Consider the following 26,465-nt stretch of genomic DNA (forward strand, 5'->3'; position numbering starts at 1 on the left):
TTCGGTCTCCGTTAAGTTTATTATTAATAAAATTATGTAATTTGTATTGCTGTTCAATTTTTTTTATTTTCAGTGCATATAAATCATATACGTGAAGTGGCCGGTGTGGATCATGTCGGCATTGGAGCGGGCTACGATGGTGTGAATGCGTAAGTAATACAATCGTTTTTACCTCTAAAATATAATAAAAAAGACTTGATGTGTGGATATATATCATAGTCCCGACATTTATCTTTTCGATAAGACATAATCCTGACAACTTAAGATATCCCAACAAGACACATCCCAATCACGTTCAAATACAGATATGACAAAATCCCCACGAGAAACAATGGAAACAAATTTTTTATAGAAATATCGACTATTGAAAGGAATATCACCCTATCTACACTACCGTTACTAAACCGCCCCATCTCTGAAAACTCTTGAATAACATCCTGCTTCGGAATTTGTATTAAAAATCCTCTATCTGAAAATTTGGTTGAAGAATTTGGTTCTCTGAATTAAAATTCGATATATTTTGACAATAGCTGTGGCATTTATGAAGTTTTGGTATGGGGCGTTTTTGAAAAATATTCTCATATAGCAGCCCAGATATGATGATATTAAGCAATGTTTTTTAAATAATGTTTAAACTTGGTCGGATTTTGTGAGCGCCTTTTGACATTTTGGTGTTATGGGCGGCCGAGATTTCGTCATGGCTGGATTTTATGTTTCATTATTTTGTATTTCGTCTTTGTGTAAGTCGGAATTAAGTCATACGCCCCATATACATAAATATACTAGAAGCTTACTTTCACTCAAGAAAATATTTCAAATACTCAGGACGGCACGTTTAACTTGATTGTTGAACTTATAATATATTTATTAGATACCATTAAAAATAATTAGTAGACCCGAAAAATGAAAAATAAGAATAAGGAAAGAACTAGAGGAAGGTACATGAACATACCACGAGGAAAGGAGGGTGAAAGGAAAAGGAAAAGTGAAAAAACTGCATAAAATCAAGGGAAGGTAAAATTAAAAATTAAATGAAAGGAAAAAAACAAGATGAAATAAAAGAAGAGGAATAAGTAAAAAACGTGAAGGATAGTTATGGTAACGATATTGATTATGTTGCTAATAATAATGAATATGAAGAGAAGATGAAGAGGTAAATAAGTGAACCTACCGTTATCTTTATAGGCTCACTCATGTATAGAAATGCTTCTTGTTACTGCTACGCTTAAAATTTTTAACGCTTACCCTGCAGCGTTCGGTAGTAAGGCTAGGGTTATGTTGCGTTAAGTCTATCGGTTACGTTAATATTACGAATAATTTTAAAGTTAAGTTATGGCAAAGTATGTGGTCACGATATTGCTTATGGCAGCAGTTACTGTAACGTTTACGCCTTCTGTTATGGTTAAGCCCTTATTTGGTACTTGGGTTATGGAAGTAGTTTCCACTGCGGTTACATTTATTAGTATGGTAATGATTTCAGTTATGATCTTCGTTACACTTACGGTTGCGTTTACGGTTACGGGTGTGGATAATAGGCTAGGATAACGGCAGCAGCTACTTGTGCGACTAGAGCTATGATTTCGAACTCTAGTAAATTACAACCTTTCGGCTCTTTAGATTTACGGTTTGATATGAAAATAATTATAGTTACTGCTACGGTTACGATAGCTTATCTCTACAGCAACAACAACATAACATTTATGGTTACAGTTGCGACTCAGGTTGTGGCTATGGTTATGATAGCAATTATAGCTATGGTTATAGGCACATTTACGTAAGCCATTGTGAATAGCGGCTCTGGCTACGATTGTGATTAGCGTTAGATTTATGTTAACAGTTATGGTTATTGTTTTGTTTTTCAGTATAAGTTTTATTACCTGTTGTTTTACTATTTGAATAAGGGCGTGTATTAAAGTTGCAGAGACGGCTATTCTGATTGTTACGGAAATCGTTATGGCATTTATATTCATGGTAATAGTCGTGGTTGGGGCCTACATGTGATTATGGATAAGATTGATGTTGTTTTTACGATTATACAACTAGTACGGTTATGCAAGTATTATAACAACTAGTTTTAAAAATATTTCTTGTGAAAAAATTTTCAAGTTTAAGAACTGCTTGCCAAGTAATCTTTAAATTTTATCTCTCCGACGAAATAATTTTATATGAATAAAGTGTGTGTTTATAGGGCTGATCTATTTTAAAGTTCATATGAGCAAATGTCCATAAGAAGTTTTGGAAAAACCGTGTAAAAATTTAAACTTTAGGAAAAATTTTGCAGAAATTAATGTGAAATTTGAAAGACTAGACATTTTTTAAGATAGATATTTATTAAACTCCAAAACAACATACTCGAAATTTTTTTTAAAATTGCAAAAAGAGTTTGATTTTTTTTCAAAGTATAGTTACAAACCGGCGGCCACCGTGGTGTGATGGTAGCGTGCTCCGCCTACCAGACCGTATGCCCTGGGTTCACACCCCGGGCAAAGCAACATCAAAAATTTTAGAAATAAGGTTTTTCAATTAGAAGAAAGCAGTGTTTGGCAAGCGCTCCGGGTGTATTTCTGCCATGAAAATCTCTCAGTGAAAACTCATCTGCCTTGCAGATGCCGTTCGAAGTCGGTATAAAACATGTGGGTCCCGTCCGGCCAATTTGTAGGGAAAAGCAAGAGGAGCACGACGCAAATTGGAAGAGAAGCTCGGCCTTAGATCTCTTCGGGGGCTATCGCTCCTTACTTTTATTTTTTTTTAATTGGTTTACATAATTTCTGTTTTTAGTTTCTTAAAGTATTTTCTTAAGGTTATTCATTCAAACAACAAAAGCAAATAGGGATAATTAAACAAAATATATATCAAGGGTATTTAACTTTCCGAAACATTAAATTTTCCAAGCGGTTCTCAAATTTAAGAAAATACAGTAATAAACATAACTTTTGGGGATATTGAATATCATTATGTTTTTCTGCGTTTTTTTTTAGTACAAAACTATACAAAATTCACGATTTCAAATGGTAAGCTTATTCTTATACTATGTTAAAACAGAAAAATAAATTGAGGCAATCTCGATTTAAATTGAGTGGTGTTCATACAATTCAATTTAGCTTACACAATAGTAATTTGATAGCTGGGTGGCTCATCTCTACAGCAATAACATACCTTTCGCTCATTTACTTTAATAGTGTCATAACTCAAAAAGCACAATTTTCCAAGATTTTTACTGCCATATGTGGCGCATATAAACGCACATTTTAATTTTTATAGCACGTGGTAAATTTTTAAATGATCACAAAAATTTTTTTCTACAACATAGGTCATGATATTGGGTACGTTTCTATGTTATTAACTCAAAAGTCATGTTTTTGGAGTTATGATACTATGAAGTAAATGAGCGCTTTGTTCAGACTGACAAAATGTGCGTGTTAGTATAAAACTTTGAAATTTTTGGTGTGTTTTAAGAAAATGTGTTCAACGTTTTGGTTTCATTTTGAGTTTGCCATCTTCTTTTGACAATCCCTACTCCAGGAAATGAAAAAAAAAATTAGCTGATAAGACGAGCCAACCATATAGTTGAGCCATGCGTAATGACGTTTAAATCTACTCAATAAACACACTTTACAAGGTTGTGTTTGCAGTTTGAAACAATTTATTACACATTTTTTTTTTAATTGGAAATTTATTATCATAATTTATTATATGATAAGTTGCGTAATAAATTGCCCAAGTGGTATAAATTGCAAATTTGTTGTGTGTTTGTACATAGTATTACTACGCTGACGACAGTTTCTTGAAAATACGTTTTTTTGTTTCCCAATAAATAGTAGGGTTTTAAAAAATTGATAATCTTGGAAAAGTTAACCATGAGTTAACTTTTTAGAGCGATTAACTTTGTTGAGAGTTAGCTTTTTTGCGATTTTAGTGTATTTGCTACTATTTTTGTGAACACAACTGTTCGTTTACGTTTTTGTAGAAAATATTTGAAAAAATCAATAATTATTTTTAAAAGATATGTTTATTTATGTCTATATTTTTCTTTTTTCTCTTGAATCTAATCCGATTCTAAATAGCGTGCCCAAAGGTCTAGAGGATGTCTCAAAATATCCCCACTTGTTTGCGGCGCTACTTGCATCAGATAAATGGTCTGAAGAGGATATAGCTAAAGTGGCGGGGAGAAATTTGATACGTGTATTCAAAGAAGTTGAAGCGGTAAGTAAAAAGATGAAGGAAGCTAAAGCTGAAATAAATCCACCCGTGCCGACCGTACCATGCAATCAAACAGCTAATTAATTAAAATACATATAGACATATAATCGAATCTAATAAGTAGCAAGAAAAATAAAACACATATAGAAAATATATTAAAGCGATTCAAAGCAAATAATAATTAATCATCATGTAATCAATTAAACTTAGTTGCATACAATCGGGGCTAATAAATAATTTATATACTTAGAAACAAACACTGACATAATTAACGTTAAAATCGAATAATAATGAAAATAAAAACAACAATTCATACACATACATAAAAACGCTCATACACAAAAATGAAGACGAAATGTAATTTTGTGAACTTTCTTAATTTATGCCACACAAAAAAAAATATGCAAAATAAAAAAAAAAAATTTAAGATTAATTGAAAAATACTTTCAAGCACAAAAAAAAGAAAAAATACAATCAAACTAAAGAAAATGAAGAAAAAAAGCGAAAAACCAAGTCGCTCCAAAGTGCAGCAAAGTAATTGGGTGAGGACACAAAATAAACAAGCAAAAAGTCATTTAATCCGCATGAAAATGAAAAATTTTACAACGTTCAAAGTTTTCTTTGCACAGCAAATGGCATACCTTATTCGACGATATTAGTTTCTGTTTTTTACTGTTTTTTATTTTTTAAAAACACGAATTGCAAGAAATGTAGAACGAAATAAAGTGAAACAGATTTTTTCATAATTTTTTTTCTTATGCATTTTCGTTTGCAAATTTTACTATGTTTTTTTTGCTCATCAATTACAATTTTTAAATGGAACATTTGTGTTAGTACATCTGCTTGCTTGACGAGCAGAAAAACTTGAAACATGACCAGTGATATGCAGATACAGCAGTGCAGAGAAAAATAGCAGTGGCAAATTTTACTTTCTTGTATTTCGGCCTTTTAGTCAATATATTCAAGGTATGTTTAAGCTCTAGGCCAATCTAATATATATTATAAATGGGAAAGTTTGGATGTTAAGATGTTTGGATGTTTGGATGTTTGGATGTTTGGATGTTTGGATGTTTGGATGTTTGGATGTTTGTCCAGACGTTTGTCTTTGTGACTCAATAACGCAAGAACGGCTCGACCGATTTGGATGAAATTTTGCACACATATAGCCAATAGTCTAGAAGGATCTACTAACTATATATTTTTCAAAAGGGGCGTGGTCCCCGCCCCCTAGGAACAGTTATAATTTAATTATTATATTTTTTCGTCTTTGCGACTGAATCACGCCAGAATGGCTACACGGATTTTGATGAAATTTGGGACACAGACAGTAGTCTACTAGCGAAATTTTTTTCGAACATGGAAAGAGGGGTGGGGGTCCCACGACCCTTCGAGAAATTATTTTTCATAATTTTTACACATTATAACTTTACGTATACTGGCCTTCACCAATATCACAGACTCAAGGGGTCAAATAAGTCGAGGGCTTACAAAGTAAGCAGTGACACCCTCCGCCCACCCCCCTTTATCTCCCCCTCTGGTGTAAAATCCATAAATTGTTATAACTCAATCTAAATTTTCTCCTAAATCAATAGTTTTTGGTATCTGGTACATACAGAACGAGATCTAGACAATTTTGGAGGAACGATCAGTGGTCCTCTCCTCTACTCCCGCCATCCGCCCTCCATCAATTGTTTTTATTAGCACGCTTTTATTAGCTTTACCTGTATGTTTCTATCTTTTTTATTCGCTCCAATGCGCCTGCTGCCTTATTAACATGGTTTTATAATTAGCTTCACCTTATTTGTAATCCCGTAAGGGTCATATAGAGACCCTTCCGGGACCATTTCTGGATGGTTTTCGGGATCGGTCCGGGATTACGCCGGGGTGATTTCGGGACTTTTTCGGGACTATTTCGGGATCATTTTGGGACCCTTCCGGGATCATTTCTGTATAGTTTACGGGATCCGTCCGGGATCCCGTCGGGGTTATTTTGGAACATTTTCGGGACTATTCCGGAATCATTTCGGGACTATTTCGCGATCATTTGGGGACCCTTCCGGCATCATTTCTGGATGGTTTTCGGGATCCGTCCGGGATCCCGTCGGGGTACTTTCGGGATTATTTGCGTACATTCGAGAGATAAATTCTTGATGGTTTCCGGGATCATTACGGGACTTTTTCGGGGTCAGTTTGGGTCCTTTCCGTAATCATTCCTGGATGGTTTTAGGGATCCGTCCGGGATCCCGTCGGGACCATTTCGGGGCTATTTCGGGATCATTAGGGGTATCTTCCGGCATCATTTCTGCATGGTTGTCGAGATCCGTCCGCGATCCCGTTAGGGTCATTTCGGGACTATTTCGGGATAACTTGTGGTACCTGCCTGCATCATTTCTGGATGGTTTTCGGTATCCGTCCGGGATCCCGTCGGTGTCATTTCGGGACCATTTGGGGTCCATTCCTGCATCATTTCTGGATGGTTTTCGGGATACGTCGGGGATCCTGTCGGGGTCATTTTGGGACTTTTGCGGGATCATTTGGGGTCTCTTCCGGCATCATTTCTGGATGGTTTTCGGGATCCGTCCGGGATCCTGTCGGGGTCATTTTGGGACTTTTGCGGGATCATTTGGGGTCTCCTCCGGCATCATTTCTGGATGGTTTTCGGGACCCGTCCGGGATCCTGTCGGGGTCATTTTGGGACTTTTGCGGGATCATTTGGGGTCTCTTCCGGCATCATTTCTGGATGGTTTACGGGATCCGTCCGGGATCCTGTCGGGGTCATTTTGGGACTTTTGCGGGATCATTTGGGGTCTCTTCCGGCATCATTTCTGGATGGTTTAGGGGATCCGTCCGGGACCCTGTCGGGGTCATTTTGGGACTTTAGCGGGATCATTTGGGGTCTCTTCCGGCATCATTTCTGGATGGTTTACGGGATCCGTCCGGGATCCTGTCGGGGTCATTTTGGGACTTTTGCGGGATCATTTGGGGTCACCTCCGGCATCATTTCTGGATGGTTTACGGGATCCGTCCGGGATCCTGTCGGGGTCATTTTAGGACTTTTGCGGGATCATTTGGGGTCTCTCCCGGCATCATTTCTGGATGGTTTTCGGGATCCGTCCGGGATCCTGTCGGGGTCATTTTGGGACTTTTGCGGGATCATTTGGGGTCTCTTCCGGCATCATTTCTGGATGGTTTACGGGATCCGTCCGGGATCCCGTCGATGTCATTTCGGGACTATTACGGCATCATTTGGGGTACCTTCCGGCATCATTTCTAGATGGTTTTCGGGATCCATCCGGGATCCCGTCGGGGTCATTTCGGAACTTTTTCTCGACTAATACAGCATCATTTGGGGAACCTTTCGGCATCATTTCTGGATGGTTTACGGGATCCGTCCGGGATCCCGTCGGCGTCATTTTGGGACTTTTACGGGATCATTTGGGGTCTCTTCCGGCATCATTTCTGGATGGTTTACGGGATCCGTCCGGGATCCTGTCGGGGTCATTTTGGGACTTTTGCGGGATCATTTGGGGTCTCCTCCGGCATCATTTCTGGATGGTTTACGGGATCCGTCCGGGATCCTGTCGGGGTCATTTTGGGACTTTTGCGGGATCATTTGGGGTCTCTTCCGGCATCATTTCTGGATGGTTTACGGGATCCGTCCGGGATCCTGTCGGGGTCATTTTGGGACTTTTGCGGGATCATTTGGGGTCTCTTCCGGCATCATTTCTGGATGGTTTACGGGATCCGTCCGGGACCCTGTCGGGGTCATTTTGGGACTTTAGCGGGATCATTTGGGGTCTCCTCCGGCATCATTTCTGGATGGTTTACGGGATCCGTCCGGGATCCTGTCGGGGTCATTTTAGGACTTTTGCGGGATCATTTGGGGTCTCTCCCGGCATCATTTCTGGATGGTTTTCGGGATCCGTCCGGGATCCTGTCGGGGTCATTTTGGGACTTTTGCGGGATCATTTGGGGTCTCTTCCGGCATCATTTCTGGATGGTTTACGGGATCCGTCCGGGATCCCGTCGATGTCATTTCGGGACTATTTCGGCATCATTTGGGGTACCTTCCGCTATCAATTCTAGATGGTTTTCGGGCTCCGTCCGGGATCCCGTCGGAGTCATTTCGGAATTTTTTCTCGACTAATACAGGATCATTTGGGGACCCTATCGGCATCATTTCTGGATGGTTTTCGGTATCCGTCTGGGATCCCGTCGGTGTCATTTCGGGACCATTTGGGGTCCATTCCGGCATCATTTCTGGATGGTTTTCGGGATACCTCCGGGATCCTGTCGGGGTCATTTTGGGACTTTTGCGGGATCATTTGCGGTCTCTTCCGGCATCATTTCTGGATGGTTTTCGGGATCCGTCCGGGATCCCGTCGATGTCATTTCGGGACTATTACGGCATCATTTGGGGTACCTTCCGGCATCATTTCTAGATGGTTTTCGGGATCCATCCGGGATCCCGTCGGGGTCATTTCGGAACTTTTTCTCGACTAATACAGCATCATTTGGGGAACCTTTCGGCATCATTTCTGGATGGTTTACGGGATCCGTCCGGGATCCCGTCGGCGTCATTTTGGGACTTTTGCGGGATCATTTGGGGTCTCTTCCGGCATCATTTCTGGATGGTTTACGGGATCCGTCCGGGATCCTGTCGGGGTCATTTTGGGACTTTTGCGGGATCATTTGGGGTCTCCTCCGGCATCATTTCTGGATGGTTTACGGGATCCGTCCGGGATCCTGTCGGGGTCATTTTGGGACTTTTGCGGGATCATTTGGGGTCTCTTCCGGCATCATTTCTGGATGGTTTACGGGATCCGTCCGGGATCCTGTCGGGGTCATTTTGGGACTTTTGCGGGATCATTTGGGGTCTCTTCCGGCATCATTTCTGGATGGTTTACGGGATCCGTCCGGGACCCTGTCGGGGTCATTTTGGGACTTTAGCGGGATCATTTGGGGTCTCTTCCGGCATCAATTCTGGATGGTTCACGGGATCCGTCCGGGACCCTGTCGGGGTCAATTTGGGACTTTAGCGGGATCATTTGGGGTCTCCTCCGGCATCATTTCTGGATGGTTTTCGGGGTCCGTCCGGGATCCCGTCGATGTCATTTCGGGACTATTTCGGCATCATTTGGGGTACCTTCCGCTATCAATTCTAGATGGTTTAGGGGCTCCGTCCGGGATCCCGTCGGAGTCATTTCGGAATTTTTTCTCGACTAATACAGGATCATTTGGGGACCCTTTCGGCATCATTTCTGGATAGTTTTAGGGATCCGTTCGGGATCCCGACGGGGTCATATCGGGACCATTTGGGGTACCTACCGGCATCATTTCTGTATGGTTTTCGGGATCTGTCCGGGATCCTGTCGGGGTCATTTTGGGACTTTTGCGGGATCATTTGGGGTCTCTTCCGGCATCATTTCTGGATGGTTTTCGGGATCCGTCCGGGATCCTGTCGGGGTCATTTTGGGACTTTTGCGGGATCATTTGGGGTCTCTTCCGGCATCATTTCTGGATGGTTTACAGGATCCGTCCGGGATCCTGTCGGGGTCATTTTGAGACTTTTTCGGGATCATTTGGGGTCTCTTCCGGCATCATTTCTGTATGGTTTTCGGTATCCGTCCGGGATCCTGTCGGGGTCATTTTGGGACTTTTGCGGGATCATTTGGGGTCTCTTCCGGCATCATTTCTGGATGGTTTACGGGATCCGTCCGGGATCATGTCGGGGTCATTTTGGGCCTTTTGCGGGATCATTTGGGTTCTCTTCCGGCATCATTTCTGGATGGTTTACGGGATCCGTCCGGGATCCTGCCGGGGTCATTTTGGGACTTTTGCGGGATCATTTGGGGTCTCTCCCGGCATCATTTCTGAATGGTTTTCGGGATCCGTCCGGGATCCTGTCGGGGTCATTTTGGGACTTTAGCGGCATCATTTGGGGTCTCCTCCGGCATCATTTATGGATGGTTTTCGGGATCCGTCCGGGATCCTGTCGGGGTCATTTTGGGACCTTTGCGGGATCATTTGGGGTCTCTTCCGGCATCATTTCTAGATGGTTTTCGGGATCCGTCCGGGATACCGTCGATGTCATTTCGGGACTATTTCGGCATCATTTGGGGTACTTTCCGGTATCAATTCTAGATGGTTTTAGGGATCCGTCCGGGATCCCGTAGGAGTCATTTCGGAACTTTTTCTCGACTAATACAGGATAATTTGGGGACCCTTTCGGCATCATTTCTGGATAGTTTTAGTGATCCGTTCGGGATCCCGACGGGGTCATATCGGGACCCTTTGGGGTACCTACCGGCATCATTTCTGGATGGTTTACGGGATCCGTCCGGTACCCTGTAGGGGTCATTTTGGGACTTTAGCGGGATCATTTGGGGTCTCCTCCGGCATCATTTCTGGATGGTTTCCGGATCCATCCGGGATTCCGTCGGCGTAATTTCGGGACTTTTAGGGGGTTATTTGGGGACCTTTCCGACATCATTTCTGGATAGTTTTAGGGATCCGTTCGGGATCCCGTCGGGGTAATTTCAGGACTTTTTCGGGATCCGCCCGTGATCCCGGCGGGGTCATTTCGGGACTATTTCGGGATCATTTGGGGTACCTAGATGGATAGTTTTCGGGATTCGTCCGGGATCCCGTCTGGATCATTTCAGGACTTTTTCGGGATCATTTGGGGTATCTTCCGGCCACTTTCCTAGATGGTTTTCGGTATCCGTCCGGGACCCTGTCGGGGCCATTTTGGGACTTTAGCGGGATCATTTGGGGTCTCCTCCGGCATCATTTCTGGATGGTTTACGGGATCCGTCCGGGATCCTGTCGGGGTCATTTTGGGACTTTTGCGGGATCACTTGGGGGCTCTTCCGACATCATATCTGGACGGTTTTCGGGATCCGTCTGGGATCTCGACGGGGTCATTTGGCGACTTTTGCGGGATCATTTGGGGGCTCTTCCGGCATCATTTCTGGATGGTTTTCGGGATCCGTCCGGGATGCCGACGAGGTCATTTCGGGACTATTTCGGGATTATTTGGGATACCTACCGGCATCATTTCTGGATGGTTTTTGGGATTCGTCAGGATCCCGTCAGGGTCATTTCGGGACTTTTTCTCGACTAATACGGGATCATTTGCGGACCCTTTCGCCATCATTTCTGGATAGTTGTCGGGATCCCGTCACGGTCATTTCGGGACTATTAGGGGATCATTTGAGGACCTTTCCGGCATCATTTCTGGATAGTTTTCAGAATCCTTTCGGGATACCATCAGGGTCATTTCGGGATCATTTAAGGATGGCTTTCAGGATTCGTCCGGGAACCCGTCAGGGTAATTTCTGGACTTTTCCGAGACTATTTCGGGATCATCTTGGGACCTTCCTAAGATCATTTCTGGATGGATTTCGGGATCTGTCCGGTATCCCATCAGGGTCATTTTGGTACTATTAGGTGATCATTTAAGGACCTTTCCGCATCACTTCTGAATGGTTTTCGGTATCCGTTCAGGATCCCGTCGGAATAATTGCTTGACTTTTTCGGGATCATTTGGGGTCCCTTACGGCAACATTTCTGGATGGTTTTTGGGAATCGTCCGGCATCCCGTCGGGGTCATTTTGGGACTTTTTCTCGACTAATACGGGATCATTTGCAGGCCCTTTCGGCATCATTTCTAAATAGTTGTCGGGATCCGTTCGGGATCCCGTTAGGGTATTTTCGGAACTATTAGGAGATCATTTGAGGACCTTTCCGCATCACTTCTGAATGGTTTCCGGTATCCGTTCAGGATCCCGTCGGAATAATTGCTTGACTTTTTCGGGATCATTTGGGGTCCCTTCCGGCATCATTTCTGGATGGTTTTTGGGAATCGTCCGGCATCCCGTCGGGGTTATTTCGGGACTTTTTCTCGACTAATACGGGATAATTTGCGGGCCCTTTCGGTACTATTTCTGGATAGCTTTCGGGATCCGTTCGGGATCCCGTCAGGGTCTTTTCGAAACCTTTCCGGCATCATTTCTGGATAGTTTTCGGGATCCTTTCGGGGTCCCATCAGGGTCATTTCGGGACTTTTTCGGCAACATTTAAGATTTGTTTTCAGGATTCGTCCGGGAACCCGTCAGGGTAATTTCTGGACTTTTCCGAGACTATTTCGGAGTCATTTTGGGACCTTCCAAAGATCATTTCTGGATGGACTTCGGGATCAGCCAGGGATGCCGTCAGGGTCATTTTGGGACTATTAGATGATCATTTGAGGACCTTTCCGGCATCACTTCTGCATGGTTTTCGGTATCCGTTCAGGATCCCGTCGGGACTTTTTCGGGATCATTTGGGGTCCTCCGGCATCATTTCTGGATGGTTTTTGGGATTCGTCCGGTATACCGTCGGGGTCATTTTGGGACTTTTTCTCTACTAATACGGGATCATTTGCAGGCCCTTTCGGCATCATTTCTAAATAGTTGTCGGGATCCCGTTAGGGTATTTTCGGAACTATTAGGAGATCATTTGAGGACCTTTCCGGCATCATTTCTGGATAGTTTTCGGGATCCTTTCGGGGTCCCGTCAGGGTCATTTCGGGACTTTTTCGGGATCATTTAAGGATGGCTTTCAGGTTTCGTCCGGGGACCCGTCAGGGTAATTTCTGGACTTTTCCGAGACTATTTCAGGATCATTTTGGGACCTTCCCAAGATCATTTCTGGATGGATTTCGGGATCAGTCAGCGATGCCGTCAGGGTAATTTTGGGACTATTAGGTGATCATTTGAGGACCTTTCCGGCATCACTTCTGGATGGTTTTCGGTATCCGTTCAGGATCCCGTCGGAATCATTGCGGGACTTTTTCGGGATCAATTGGGGTCCCTCCCAAGATCATTTCTGGATGGATTTCGGGATCTGTCCGGGATCCCGTCAGGGTCATTTAGGGATGCGTTCGAGATCCCGTCAGGGTCATTTCGGGACTTCTTCGGGACTATATCGGGATCTTTTCTGGATGGTTTACGGGATCCGTCCAGGATCCCTTAAGGGTAATTTTGGGATTATTAGGTGATCATTTGAGGACCTTTCCGGCATCACTTCTGGATGATTTTCGGTATCCGTTCGGGATCCTGTCGAATCATTGCGGGACTTTTTCGGAATCATTTGGGATCCCTTCCGGCATCATTTCTGGATGGTTTTCGGTATCCGTCGGGGTCATTTGGGGACTATTTCGGGATCATTTGGGGTACCTACCAGCATCATTTCTGGATGATTTTCGGTATCCGTTCGGGATCCCGTCGGAATCAATGCGGGACTTTTTCGGAATCATTTGGGATCCCTTCCGGCATCATTTCTGGATGGTTTTCGGGATTTGTCCGGGATCCCGTCAGGGTTATTTCGGGATCATTTGGTGATCCTCTAGGGGTCGTTTCGTGACTTTTTCTGTATTATTTTGGGATCATTTGGGGCCCTTCCGGCATAATTTCTTGATGGTTTGCCGGATCCATCAGGGTCATTTCGGGACCATTTTGGGATCATTTGGGGAACCTGTCGAGATCATTTCTGGATCCGTCCGGGATGCCGTAGGAGCCATTTCGGGATTTTTTGTTACTTTTCCGGGATAGTTTTTGGACCCTTCCGGGATCATTTCTGGATCTGTGAGGGATCCCATCTGGGTCATTTCCGGACTATTTCGGGATCATTTTGGGATCCTTCCGGAATCATTTCTGTTTGGTTTTTGCGATGCGTCGTGGATCCCCTCGGAGCCATTTCGGAACTTTTTCTGGAGTATGTGGGGATAATTTAGGGACCCTTCCTGGATATTTTCTGGATGGTTTTTGAGATCCGCCCGGGAGCCCGTCAGGGTCATTTCGGAACCTTTTCGGGATCATTTTGGAACACCTTCAGGGATCATTTCTGTGTGGTTCTCTGGATACGTCTAGAATCGTGTCGTTGTCATTTCGGGTTTTTTTGGGACTATTCTGGGAACTTTTGGAGACCCTTTCGGGGCATTTCTGGATGGTTTTCGGGATCCGTCCTCGATAGCGTTGGGGTCATTTCGTAACTTTTTCTGGATAATATCGGGATCATTTGGGATCCTATCAGGTTATCAGCTCATTTAGTTCTTTTTTTTTACTCAATTACAAAAATAAAATGCATTAGACAGAAAACAAAATTTTAAACAGATAACTTGATAAGCAGGCTAACGCGAATAACCCATATATTTTAATTTATCCTTGCGGACGTGGCCGCGGGTAAAGGCTAGTATATGCATATGTTTAATAAAAGACAGCAAATGTTTTTAAACAATATATGAATATATATTTGTCGAATGGTTTGTATTGCCGGTATTTCGACTTCAATCTGAAGTCATCTTCAGGACTGAAAAACGAAAAGCATTTATTGAGACACACATACATAATTATACAATTATCACAAGTGCCAACTTACATTTATGACTGCACCTGGTCGACTAACTTTATATTTTATATTTTAACAAACAAGGGTAAAAGAAGAACATTAAAAAATGTTAACAATAAAATACAGTAATCGTAAATACGTTTTTATACAAACAACAATACATTAAATCTCCAACAGTAAGCGACGCTCAAATCAGCAGCAGGTGAACAGTTGTGCAAACGAAGTAACACCAGGCTTCGGAAATGACATTTCATGAATTATACTAAATCCACTCAAAAATCGTACTGTTTTATTCAAAATGTACTGAATTTTTTTGTGTATGGATTTACATATATTGCACTATTATTCATTTACTTTTTTTTTACTTTTTTGTACCAAAATAAAAATACGTGCTTAACCGTCCTGTTCATTAATAATTTTTCTTCTTAGTTCGCATGGCTGGGTATACGGGTACCACAAGGCAGTTCATACGTGAGAACTACTAGTGGTACATGGGTATCTCAGCCATGAGAAATAGTAATAAAAAATAATTTATTAAAAAAATCATCTGTATGAAATTATATTTAAAAAATTTTCTCTCCTTTTTGTAGACAACTTATTCCCATAGGATGACACAAAATTGTAACTCGTTTCTATTTGTAGATTATGTAAAAATTGTTTTTGAATATGCAAAAGATACTCGGGTAGCCATCTATGAACAGGACGGGTAATGTACATATGTATTCATTTGAAATTAATTTTTCTTTTTATTTAGAAGGAAACATTTTTTTTAGTTCAATAAGAGTTTTTGAAAAACATAAATATTCTTTTCTCATACATAAAATATACTGTTATTACATCGGTATATTTTAAATATCTGCATATATGTATGTATGTTTGCGGGGGGAATATGGCACCCGTGTCGTAGGGCGCGATCGCACGCAAATATAAGAAATAAAAAGAGAAGAAGTAATACCGAGTAGTTACAATTTATTTATAAAAGATAAATATTTCACAATATTTGTTCAGGCTGGTGAAGCACTCACAGACTTCCTGTTCGTCAGGAAAGCTAATTATTTCACAGTATACTCGCAACTCAAAGCGTACAATTCTAATGTTATTAATCCAAATGCGCATGGATGAGCGCGATAAAGCTTCAGAAAAAGTTATATTGATTAAAGAGCAAAATTAATGAAATCGAAAATTCACTCTTGGTAAATTCACATTTATGGAAACTATTAATTTGCGAATATTAATTACAATGACAAAATCGCAACTTAGTAAAAATGGAAAATGTTGAAAATGGTTGGTTTATACTACTCACCTGGGGCTAGCTGCTGGCTCGTGAACGTTCCAAAAAAGAAAAGAAAGATTTAAAAACGAAAAAGGTCCACACCACCTGCCGATAGCCAACTTTCGTCGAGTTTTTCCCCTTTGAAGTTAGCGCTCGGCAGGGGTGGGCCGTTACCGGTAAATAATAATATTGCCAAAAAATGTGCATTAGGGTGGTAGCGAATATTTAGGCTGGTGGCCTAAACATGTATGTATGTTTGTTAATCAAAAAACTTTTCATCCTCGTCAACGATTAAACTTTGTTCACGACTAACTCCCTTATCAATTTGCATATTATGACAACATTGCGCCCTGGTCTTAATAAAATCCTTTGTTTTTATTAAAGAAGAAACTGATTCAACAAGTAAACGATTTCTACACCTGGTTTTAATTATATTTTGTTTCTAAAATATTCTTTCAACATTCGCTGAAGAATGTGAAATTGATAAAACCCCCTGTGCAATTCTGTATATATTTGCAAAAAACGGCTCTTTCAGTACATTTTTCAATAACTCAGAATTGCAATGATTTTTAAGAGCACGCAATTCTTCGTGTTCTGACAGGGCTCGATATTCCAAATTAATTTCCTCGATTTTACAATTTCACATGTAGGAAATAATTTAGCAACCAGTGGAACAATGCTAGTTACTTCTCTAGGGCCTGTATTACGTGTTACGATCCGTGATCGAAACTCATTTTTTAACCCTTTACCGCCGGAGTTTTATTTCTGTTCCTAGGATATTTTTTTTGCTTTTTATTTTCAAAATGTGAAAACAACGTTAAAAAACATGTTCTGCATACTTAAAAAATCGCTATGTCCTTTCGTTATCCTGGGATATATTATCCCAATAAGGTTTTATGTTGGGACATATTATCCCAATAAGGTGTTATATATAATATTTGGAAATAAAAAATATATCAAGTTGAGGAACCACTAATTTTGAAATAGTCCAAGCATTTACAGTGGAAAGCATCAGAACTTTGAAAAATACTTTCTTCCACCACCTCTGAGATTTTCGATTTAGATCGTATACAGCTGATTTTTGATCGGCCAGGTCTACGCCGCCCATTATACGGTTATAGTCCACAATAGCTAAGGGACAACCAACTTCTTTCTTTTTACCATCCTTTTGTTTCCTGTTTACGGTGGATATTATTGGTTTGTGGCAGTTCGAAACTACTAGTACTTCCTTGGAATCCATATAGCGTGTAGCCAAAATTCCATCACAGCTTATTTGGAACTGCTTTGACCACGTACAAGTCGCGACTCGAACTCCGGAGTTTCTTTTCGATTGCGCATATATGTTCCAACGGACGCAAAAGGAATAGATTTCATTAATGAAATTGATGTGAAAAATCAGTCGAATGCAAAAGCTTATCACGGATAGTGCCAGCTAGTTTTGTAACAACCCTTTCCCCAAGTGAGCCAGCAATATATGGAGTGATCTCCTTACCGGTATATACATTAAAATCGTACGTATGTCCGGTTTTTGCATCGCATCGTAACCAAATTTTTACACCGTGCTTCATTGGTTTCATTGTATTGTTTTAGACTAGACCGACCTTTGAATTTGGCCACACATTCGTCGATGGATTGAAATGAACTGTCACTTCTGTTACGCATGAAGCTGTTTTTCATGCATGCAATGACTTCAGCAATGTAGTAATCTTTTGCAGCATTGTTTGGTTTGTCGCAATCATTCAAATATAATTTCGAAGAAAGAAATGTGAAGCGATCACGAGAAATACTATTTCTTATCATTTCATTTCCCATGGAGGCAGGTTTGTTCCAATAATCATGTACAGACGGCACATGATTATAGTGCATTACTCTAATTACACCTAGGAATACCAATATTTCATATTCATCCGTTAGGGCCCTTTTTGGAAAAAACTTTCTGAATATTTTGAATTCGGTAGAACCTCGGGGTAAAGTTACCAGAACTTGCGGATCTCTTTCAAAAGGCATTTCAAATTTCGGTTCAAAGTTTACCGCTTCTGTTATGTTGGTCCAGGTAGCAACGGCAACTGCTTCATTTGCGTCTTTTTCACATAGTTCTCCTTCCTCTTGAGAAATTGCACCTAAGTTATCTTCCGGCTGTTCTTCGTCGTCCGATTCAGAATAGGGAGCATCGCCGCCATCTTCTTCTTCTGCTTCTGTCACATTTTCATTGTCAGACGAAGGCATATAGCTGCTCTCAGAAGGGCTAAAATCTTCATCGTCGGAGCTTTCGCACAATATGTCTGCCACCTCTTTTTCTGTGTACTTCCTTTTCGACATCTATTAAAAACAATATAGGGATAAATAAATCCCACATTAAACACATATTGGGACAATATATCCCACGAATTGAAAGTTTGTATAAAACTCACCATTCTGAATATTTTTTAAATATTTTAGGCAAAATTCAAGCAACAATTTCCAAAATATACACACTATTTCGCTTTACACAACGTGGCTAACGGTAAATACGTACTTTTGACAACTTTTGTTCTGCCAGATCAGCGAAATTTCCAACCATGCTGTGGCAGACTTGACCAGTACTGCCAAATGCCATATATTTATTATACGATGAGAGATTTTTATTATAAACAAAACCCAAATCTTGTATTGGGACATTTCAGATACAAGTTTTCATTCATAAAAAAAATATATTTTATTTCGAATGCAGCTGGGACATATTGTCCCAGTAGGCGCGAAAGGGTTAAATCACAATAGCTCTTAAAATGTGGATCGGATTAATGACTTATTTAAACTAGCAAAAAATAGTACTCGTTAGATCCAGTCTTTATTATAATTTTTAAAACAAGTTGACAGTTGCATAGTTATTGCTTGAGTGAAAATGGTTTTCAGTCACTGATCGTAACACGTAATACGGCCCTGATAATACAGTTTCAGGAGCAAGCTTTGCGACCCAATTCAAATTTTCATTACCAAAGTCAATTTTCGTCTGTAGGTTTTTACAAAACTCCGTGTAAAATAGTTTGTAGTTTAGTTTAAAATTTTGAATATCTTGTTTTTCCAATAAATTTTTACAAATGAATAGATCTACTTCAGCGCCGCAATATATACTATCAATATCCATATGGTTTTTGTTTACATCTATTTTATAAATAGTAGTGTTATCCAAATATTCTTTTTGATTTCAGTGAAAACAGGTGGGTTTCATACATATGTATGTAGGTACATATTATTTCAAACTAATTATTGCTTGAAAAGTCGTATGTGATAAAGAGAGACAGTGCTAATCGAACTACTAGTGCAAGTACACAGATGAAAAGAACGTTGTCGTTTGTTCGAAAGAAGGTTGCCATAGCGTCAAAACACATTCAGCCCTATTCTGCATTTCGACTTGGATTGGAATTTTTTCGATTTGGCAATTTTGGTATTCTGTGTTCCAATCTCTTTCGATCCAACTTCGAATCGTTCGATTTTGTGTATTCTGCATTTCGATCGTAGTTCCGCTTTTCTAAGTTGCAAATTTGTTGGCGGAAAAATATTTTGTTTTTATATTTTTTATTAATTTATAACAGAATTTTAACAAAAATTTAAGTAAAACTTGTTAAGAAAAGTAAAGGGCTTGATGAAGATTGTTTTTTATATGTTTCCAGGTCAAAAATAACATGTCGATGTCGAAGACCTTGGGCGTATTTGCCCCGCAAAAATATGTAACACACACTTAAAAGCATCCTTATTAAGTCTAAAGTTTTGTTTGAACCTAAATAAGAAAATAAGTCAATGAAATTTACCACTTTTAAGTCCAATTTCTTACAATTCGTCACTCATCTGAAATGGATTACACAAATCTCGCAAAATTGCCTTTCCATTCTCGCCTGGCCATTTTCGTATGCGTTGCTTTCCAACTCCACAAATAATGCCGCGGCTTTTGATTCCACTGAGAGCTTTTCATGGCAGAAATACACCCGGAGTGCTTGCCAAACACTGCCGAGGGGCGACCCCGCTTAGAAAAATTTTCTTCTAATTGAAAAATCTTATTTCTAAAATTTTGATGTTGCTTTGCCCGGGAGTTGAACCCAGGGTATACGGGGTGATAGGCGGAGCACGCTACCCATCACACCACGGTGGCCGCCAGGTCCAGTTGTATGCCAAAACAAGCTGCCGGCGTAGAGGAAGGTGAAGCGAAAACGTAAACTATCCTTGCGGAAGGAATAAATAAACCTTTATAAAGTATTTTAGGCCAGTGCAATGAAATTAGCATCCTTAAAATTCAGAAAATGTCAACTATATTCGTGCAGGAATCCGTTTTAACAAAACTTGGTGGCCACGGCAGGGAATTGGCCAAAAGAACGACAAAAACACACTTACAATTATGAAAGCACTTCACTCAAAAAGATATAACACTGCGGCAATATATTCTATTGCTTTTTTTGTATAAAATGGCGTGGATAATAAAATATAAATGTTTTTAAGTGTTTTTTACAAAATTTCTTTAATTTATTTCGTTCCAATATTCCCACATTCCGTACAAACAGCTGATTTCGAAAAATCATTTGCTCTTCCTCTTCTCGCTACGATTCCGTCGTAATGCAGAATACCCAACATAACGGGAATGTTCGCGGAAATGTTCGTGTCGTGTATTTGGCGCTTTACTTAAATTAGAATATTTGCTGTATGCAAAATTGTACCAAAAATGACAGCGTAGTACTTCAGTACTTTCTTGAGTCAAATTGTATCAAAAAAGTACAATTGTATCGAAAAACCCAACCCTGAGTAGAACTCACATTATAAGCCTTTTTTGGTGTTGTTAATAAGCTCTCTATAAGCGTAGGCGCAATGGTCTGTATCTGATTTAAAATTTATGCGTTTGTCACTTGGTGTATTTGTTGTGTGTAACATTTCAAGTATGTAGCGTTTATTGCTGTTTCTCTCATGCTGCATTATTGTTACATTCTCCAATTCGGGAGAGTGTCCAGTGGTTCCACAGGAGTGTTGCCATACAAAAATTTCTTCGGGGCTAGAGTCTGGAAAAAAGGGCTAGAAAAAGCTAAATTTCTTTAAGAAAATTCAAAACCCGTTGCATTTATTTCAAATCAAACTTAAACAAATTTATAAAAAAGGTACAGTAAAATAAGCAACCAAAAAAGAAGGTACAAGAAATAATACTGTTTTTATATGTAGTTCATTTTATATTTTTTAATAACAAAAATACGTTTTTTTTTAATTTTCTTTTGCCATTTGGTGGTAAGGTATCGTTAAAAAGTAAGAATTATTTTTCACACTATTACAATGACGGCATGGTTATAGGTTCACCAAAAATACGACTTGCCAAATGTTGGCCGATGAAAATTAATTTAATTTTTTTCCAATTTTTAACGTCCTACGGGTGTACGAATCACCATTAAAATACACGTGTGCGATATTCAAGATTATGTTGGGACGAGATATATTTGAAGGGTCTTAGACTTCAAAATCTTTGATTTCATCCTCAGAAGACGAATTATTTTTTTTTTGCTACACTCATAAATATTTTTTATGTTTCATTAATTTTAAGAGATCGTTGTTTACTTCAAAGTCATTACAGCATTTATTCAACAGTTTGAGACCACTTCTTATTGTCAGAAGCGAATTCAACATAACTATACTCCTTTTGTATCTGTGTTTGCTTTTAACCAAACTTATGTTTGAAAAGTTCTTGCAACTTCAGCATTATTTAGTGGCAGCGCAAAATCGACAGCTTTTAAAATTATACTGTTTTACATCAAACCAAGAATTGAATGTTCGAGAGACATTTTTCCAATTTTGGAGATAGATATTTTTCCACTGCATTTGTAATCTCGTTATTTTATCAGTGCTATATTTGTTTTTTTTTTTTTTTCATTTGTGAAATATGAAAACCTTTGTGGTTTTACAATCCTCAATGTGTTTTCAACCGGAAAGAAAGCAATTTTTCTAAGCGTTTCTATATTGTGCGGCAAGCGTTGCCTTAATTGCTCTATTAATTTAATTATGAAGTCGCGACATATATTACGTATCTTTCTTTCAATGAATTCGTCTATACATTTACTTTATTTTTTAAATCGTATATATTCTTCTTTTTAAATCGTATATAATGAAAATAAGGTACGGGTGATAAAAATTTATTATAATCTGAAGTTAAAGGGTCGAAACTCTTTGAATGTGACACTATGCTGTTGCACAAGCTGGAAGGCAAATTACAACCTCATGAGAGTTTACCGATTAAAGTTTTTGTTATCAGTTGAGTACCGACTTGCCACATCATACATAACGAAACAAATAAAATAAAATTTCGACAAACATAAAACACATTAAAATTTCACAATACGCATTGCTGAAATAGATTTTGAGCCAAAAAGGGGCAAACATTTTAAAGAGGGCCAAAAAGAGCTAGGGGCTAAACCGGAATTTTTGCAGCTAAACGCAAAAATAAGGGTTAGATATAGCTCCAAAAGCACCAAAAATTAACAAAAACACTGTTCTTCAGTGCAGAGTTAAAGCTATCATTAGGGTTGTCACGATTTTTAATATTTGATTTATGTCCGGAAATCCTCGTCTTCAATTGCGATTTAGTTGTCCCCACATATAATTTGTTGCATACGTGGGACCCGTCGGCATTACAATTAATTTTATATATAACGTCCGATTTATCCCATTTCTCTATTCTGCTTTTCTTATTACTAAAACTCCTCCGTTGCAACGTATTGTTGTATGTTAAAGCTAATTTAAGTCTCTCTCTGTCATATATGTTTGAAAATTGTATTCTATTAGACAGATCAGATATAAATATGGTCGATTTATATATTTTCTTTGTATCATTAGTTGGTTTATTTGTATTTAATTTGACGAAATAATCTCTTATATAGCTCTTTATTAGATGTTTTGGAAACTCATTATTTTCTAATATGTTTTTATTGCTTTTACATTCTCCTCGTGTTAGATTTCATCACTGGTGGAGAGAATTCTTTTGACAAAATTCTTGGCCGTGTTGACTATCGTTGAGTTATAATTGATTACCCTACCCGATGCAGTGGGCTTCTTGTGCCAACCAAATGAAATTTGGTTATTCCTTGTTATTATTAAGGTATCTAAAAATGGCAGCTGTTCGTCAGTTTCGACTTCAACAGTAAACTTGATGCTCCTATTGTATCCATTCAAAGTGTTAAGCATCTCTTCCATGGCATCCGTTTTTACAATGGCGAAAAAATCGTCCACATATTTCATTAATGAACGTAGGTTTTGATGTGAGTCTTCTTCGAATTTCTGTAACAATTCTTCCATGACAATATTCGCTATTACAGGAGATGCTGGTGACCCCATAGGCATTCCTGACCGTTGCTCATAAATTCTATTGTTGAACCTAAAATATCTATTATCTCTTATGCAGAACCCTTGTTTGTTAAAATATAAAATTTAAAGTCAGTCGAGCGGATGCAGTCATAAGTGTAACTCAGTCCTGAAGATGACTTCAGATTGAAGTCGAAATATCGGCAATAAAAACCATTCGACATATATATATATTGTTTAAAACCATTTGCTGTCTTTTATTAAACATATGCATATATTGGCCTATGGCTCAAACATACCTTAAATAAAGTGGAAATTTTTATAAAATTTCGTCAATTAAATTTAAAATTTTTTTTATTTTCGATATTTTAATAAAATACCTTTTATGTATTTTATTATTACACTATGCAAACAAATGTATCTCAAAAACATTTTCGAAAAAGCTCTCTGGATTTTTTGGAGTAGATATGCAGTGCTCTAGTCTGACAAACTAGAATTTATAGGCCTCTAAAAATTTGCATTGATTTTTGAGAAATTTTTCTCCTTAAGATATTTCAGATTTTCTTCCATACTCTTCCACACTATTCGGAAAAATATTGTAAAAATAATGCGAATTTTGAGATTGAACTACAAAACTGCATAATCAAAAAAATTTAGAGAACTCAAAATCAAAAATATTATTAAAAGTTTCTAAAATTTTCGAACTTTTTTCAAAACCTTTTTGTAGATTGGTTTGCAAGTTTCATTTACAAATTTCAAAAAGTTTTTGCTTGAATTAGCAAAAACGAAAAAATTACATTAATTCACGGATTTTAACTAAAAAACCCAATGCTTTTTTTCTGTTCGCTGCTGTATATTCGTGTGCGTTTGGTAGTATGAAAGGACTTGGTAGCTGTCAAACCGAAGATTGTTCTAGATCAAAAAAAAAAAAAAAAGTCAATACTACTAAAGAAAATCCTTCGAATTCAGTCTAAGTAAAAGACGAGGAAAAAGCAAAAGAAAGCGAAGGAAGTCAAAGATAAGAAAGGTCAAATAAGAAAGAGAAGAAAAAGAAGATGAAGATATATACGTATCTGCTTATTGTGTTATGTGAAGGCTTTTAATGTATTTGAGTACCTCTTCAGTCTTTTAATTTCCTATCGCGAGGGGATTTAGGGGCATGTAAACTGGATGGGAGAGTCTTTGCCTTCCCGAGCAACGCAATCGCAAACAAGAACCTCCAAAAATATCCTTCGCTCGTAATGATCCAGAGCCATATAAACAATTTTGCATGGAAACGCAACAACAACGATTTGAAGCAGATAAGTCTAGAAACCGTTATATTGTCTTTAGTTTGGCAACGCTACCTTCAATAAGCCATCTTTTTCAAAAATAGATGTAGCCGCCTGTCCTTTTGACGATGTGTTAAATAAAACAGAACAGCGACATCTGCCTATCACAACTCATGTGTACGAAAATATCATGATCCCTGCCTCTTAAGTCTCCCAATGAGCCACAGCATTCCCGTGAGAATTCAGCTAGAAAACTCACTGGATAATGGCTAATGTGAACCGGCTTGTCTGTCACAGCTCACAAAAGCGCCAGATTGGTGTATCCGAAAGATTTAGCTAAATTAGGTGATATCGTAGACCACAGTGGCCCGTATGGTACCCAGTGAGAGTTTGCAAGTTCTAATTTGGTCTGCCTTTGCCCTGGGCATTCAATCCAGTATTGTTTATCTGATTTCTTTCCATGGTACTGATAGTTTTCCAAGTCTGTGCGACGGAAAGCCTCTGGTATATAGAATGCCGCTATAGCCCCCTACTTGGCTAAGTAGTTAACATGTTCATAAAATTTATGTTCCAGGAACCCATATTACCAAACCTCGATTTTAGTTCCCACAGTTAAAATAACGGGTGTCTTTACTGTAACGGCTTCAGAAAATACGCTTTTGACCTACATATATTGTAAAGGGATATGCTGCGTAACATTTAGAAATAAAGTTACAGTTAGGTTACAGTTATGATTATTAATCCGCAACTCCTAAACGGAGAGTAGTTTTTTCTAATGGCTTCGCACACTATAGCAGTTATATTTATGGTAATAATTACGCTTACAATTACGGTAACAGTTAAGATGAAGCTTACTACTACGGTTATGGTTATGGTAATGGTTATGGTCGTGGTTTTGTTCGCGGTCAAGTTTATATCTATATTTAAGGTTACGTTCATCCTTATGTGTAGGATAACGATAACGATATCGGCTGACTTTTGTGATTCCCGTTCCGGCCTCAGATTCGGTTACATTTGATGTTACACTTGCGTTTTCGGCTAGAGGTTTGGCAAAAGTTAACGTTAGGTAATGATTATATTAAGCATCACGCTGAGGATTGTTATTAAGTTGACGATTACAATGTAGGCTTTACAGGTTGTTATTATTACAGTTACCGCTCACACCTACAGATGATTTTCATTTAGGACTAGACAAGATTTATGTTAACAACCCGGAACACTGTCTTATATCGGTTAAGGTATACATCCCGCCAATCTTCGGAGGTTTTTGGAAGTGTTTGTCGATGTTGATGGTCCTTTGCCGGATGTAGAGCCGTTACGTTCCGGTAACAAGCGCCTTTAAGGTACTAGCCCGACCATCTAATGACCGATTTAATATGACCACATTAAACCTTCTAGGCTATGCCGCTCTCTCCCCGTCTTGCCGTCGCCAGACCCTCGCCGGTTAAATATTTGTATGGTACATTCATATTTGTAACAGGAATCGCCTCGGGTAAATGAAGTTAACAATTGCGCTGCAGAAGCTGTGAACTGCGCTTATTATCCCCTCGAATCCCAGTATCTATACGGCCTTAGTAAGATTTTGCATTTACGGAAATTGATTATTGAAATCATTGTGGATGAAACAAGTGTAATATCTTATTCGTCAACTGCCTGACAGGATGATCAAGATGGCTACTTTACATAGGCCGGTTATCTCCAGCGGGTGATAGAAAGAGATATAGAGTGAGACCACGATAGTCAATTAAAAATCAGGTGATCGGTTCTGTTTGTAGTTTTGACGTCTATGCAGAAGTTATCAGACTTGTCTTATCCACCACGATTGGAATTCTAATTAAAAAAAAATCAAGCCTTGGGTTAATTGTTCCATTTAGTTTGCCATTTGCTATTTGAAATTCAAGGAAGCATTAATTGTTAAAGTCATTGTGAATTTTTACAAGTGGTGAATGTTTGAAACAAAAAAAAGCGTTCACAATAGTGATCATCTGTTAAAACGCTGTTCGATTACTTAAATCATTTGCTCAATA

General features: G+C 39.3%; 1 protein-coding gene across 16 annotated transcripts in view; it reads left to right on the top strand.

Moving 5' to 3' along the window:
* LOC137249585 (dipeptidase 1) overlaps positions 1 to 26,465 on the top strand; it is a 704,181-nt gene that overhangs the window by 661,510 nt on the left and 16,206 nt on the right. For all 16 annotated transcript variants that reach the window (XM_067781335.1, XM_067781306.1, XM_067781279.1 and 13 more), the window contains 2 exons: positions 74 to 149; positions 4,065 to 4,203. In XM_067781335.1, coding sequence (XP_067637436.1) covers positions 74 to 149; positions 4,065 to 4,203 — 215 coding nt within the window. The remainder of the gene's footprint in view (positions 1 to 73; positions 150 to 4,064; positions 4,204 to 26,465) is intronic.

This window comes from Eurosta solidaginis, chromosome 1 (genome assembly GCF_040869045.1).
Source record: "Eurosta solidaginis isolate ZX-2024a chromosome 1, ASM4086904v1, whole genome shotgun sequence".
Classification (NCBI taxonomy): Eukaryota; Metazoa; Arthropoda; class Insecta; order Diptera; family Tephritidae; genus Eurosta; species Eurosta solidaginis.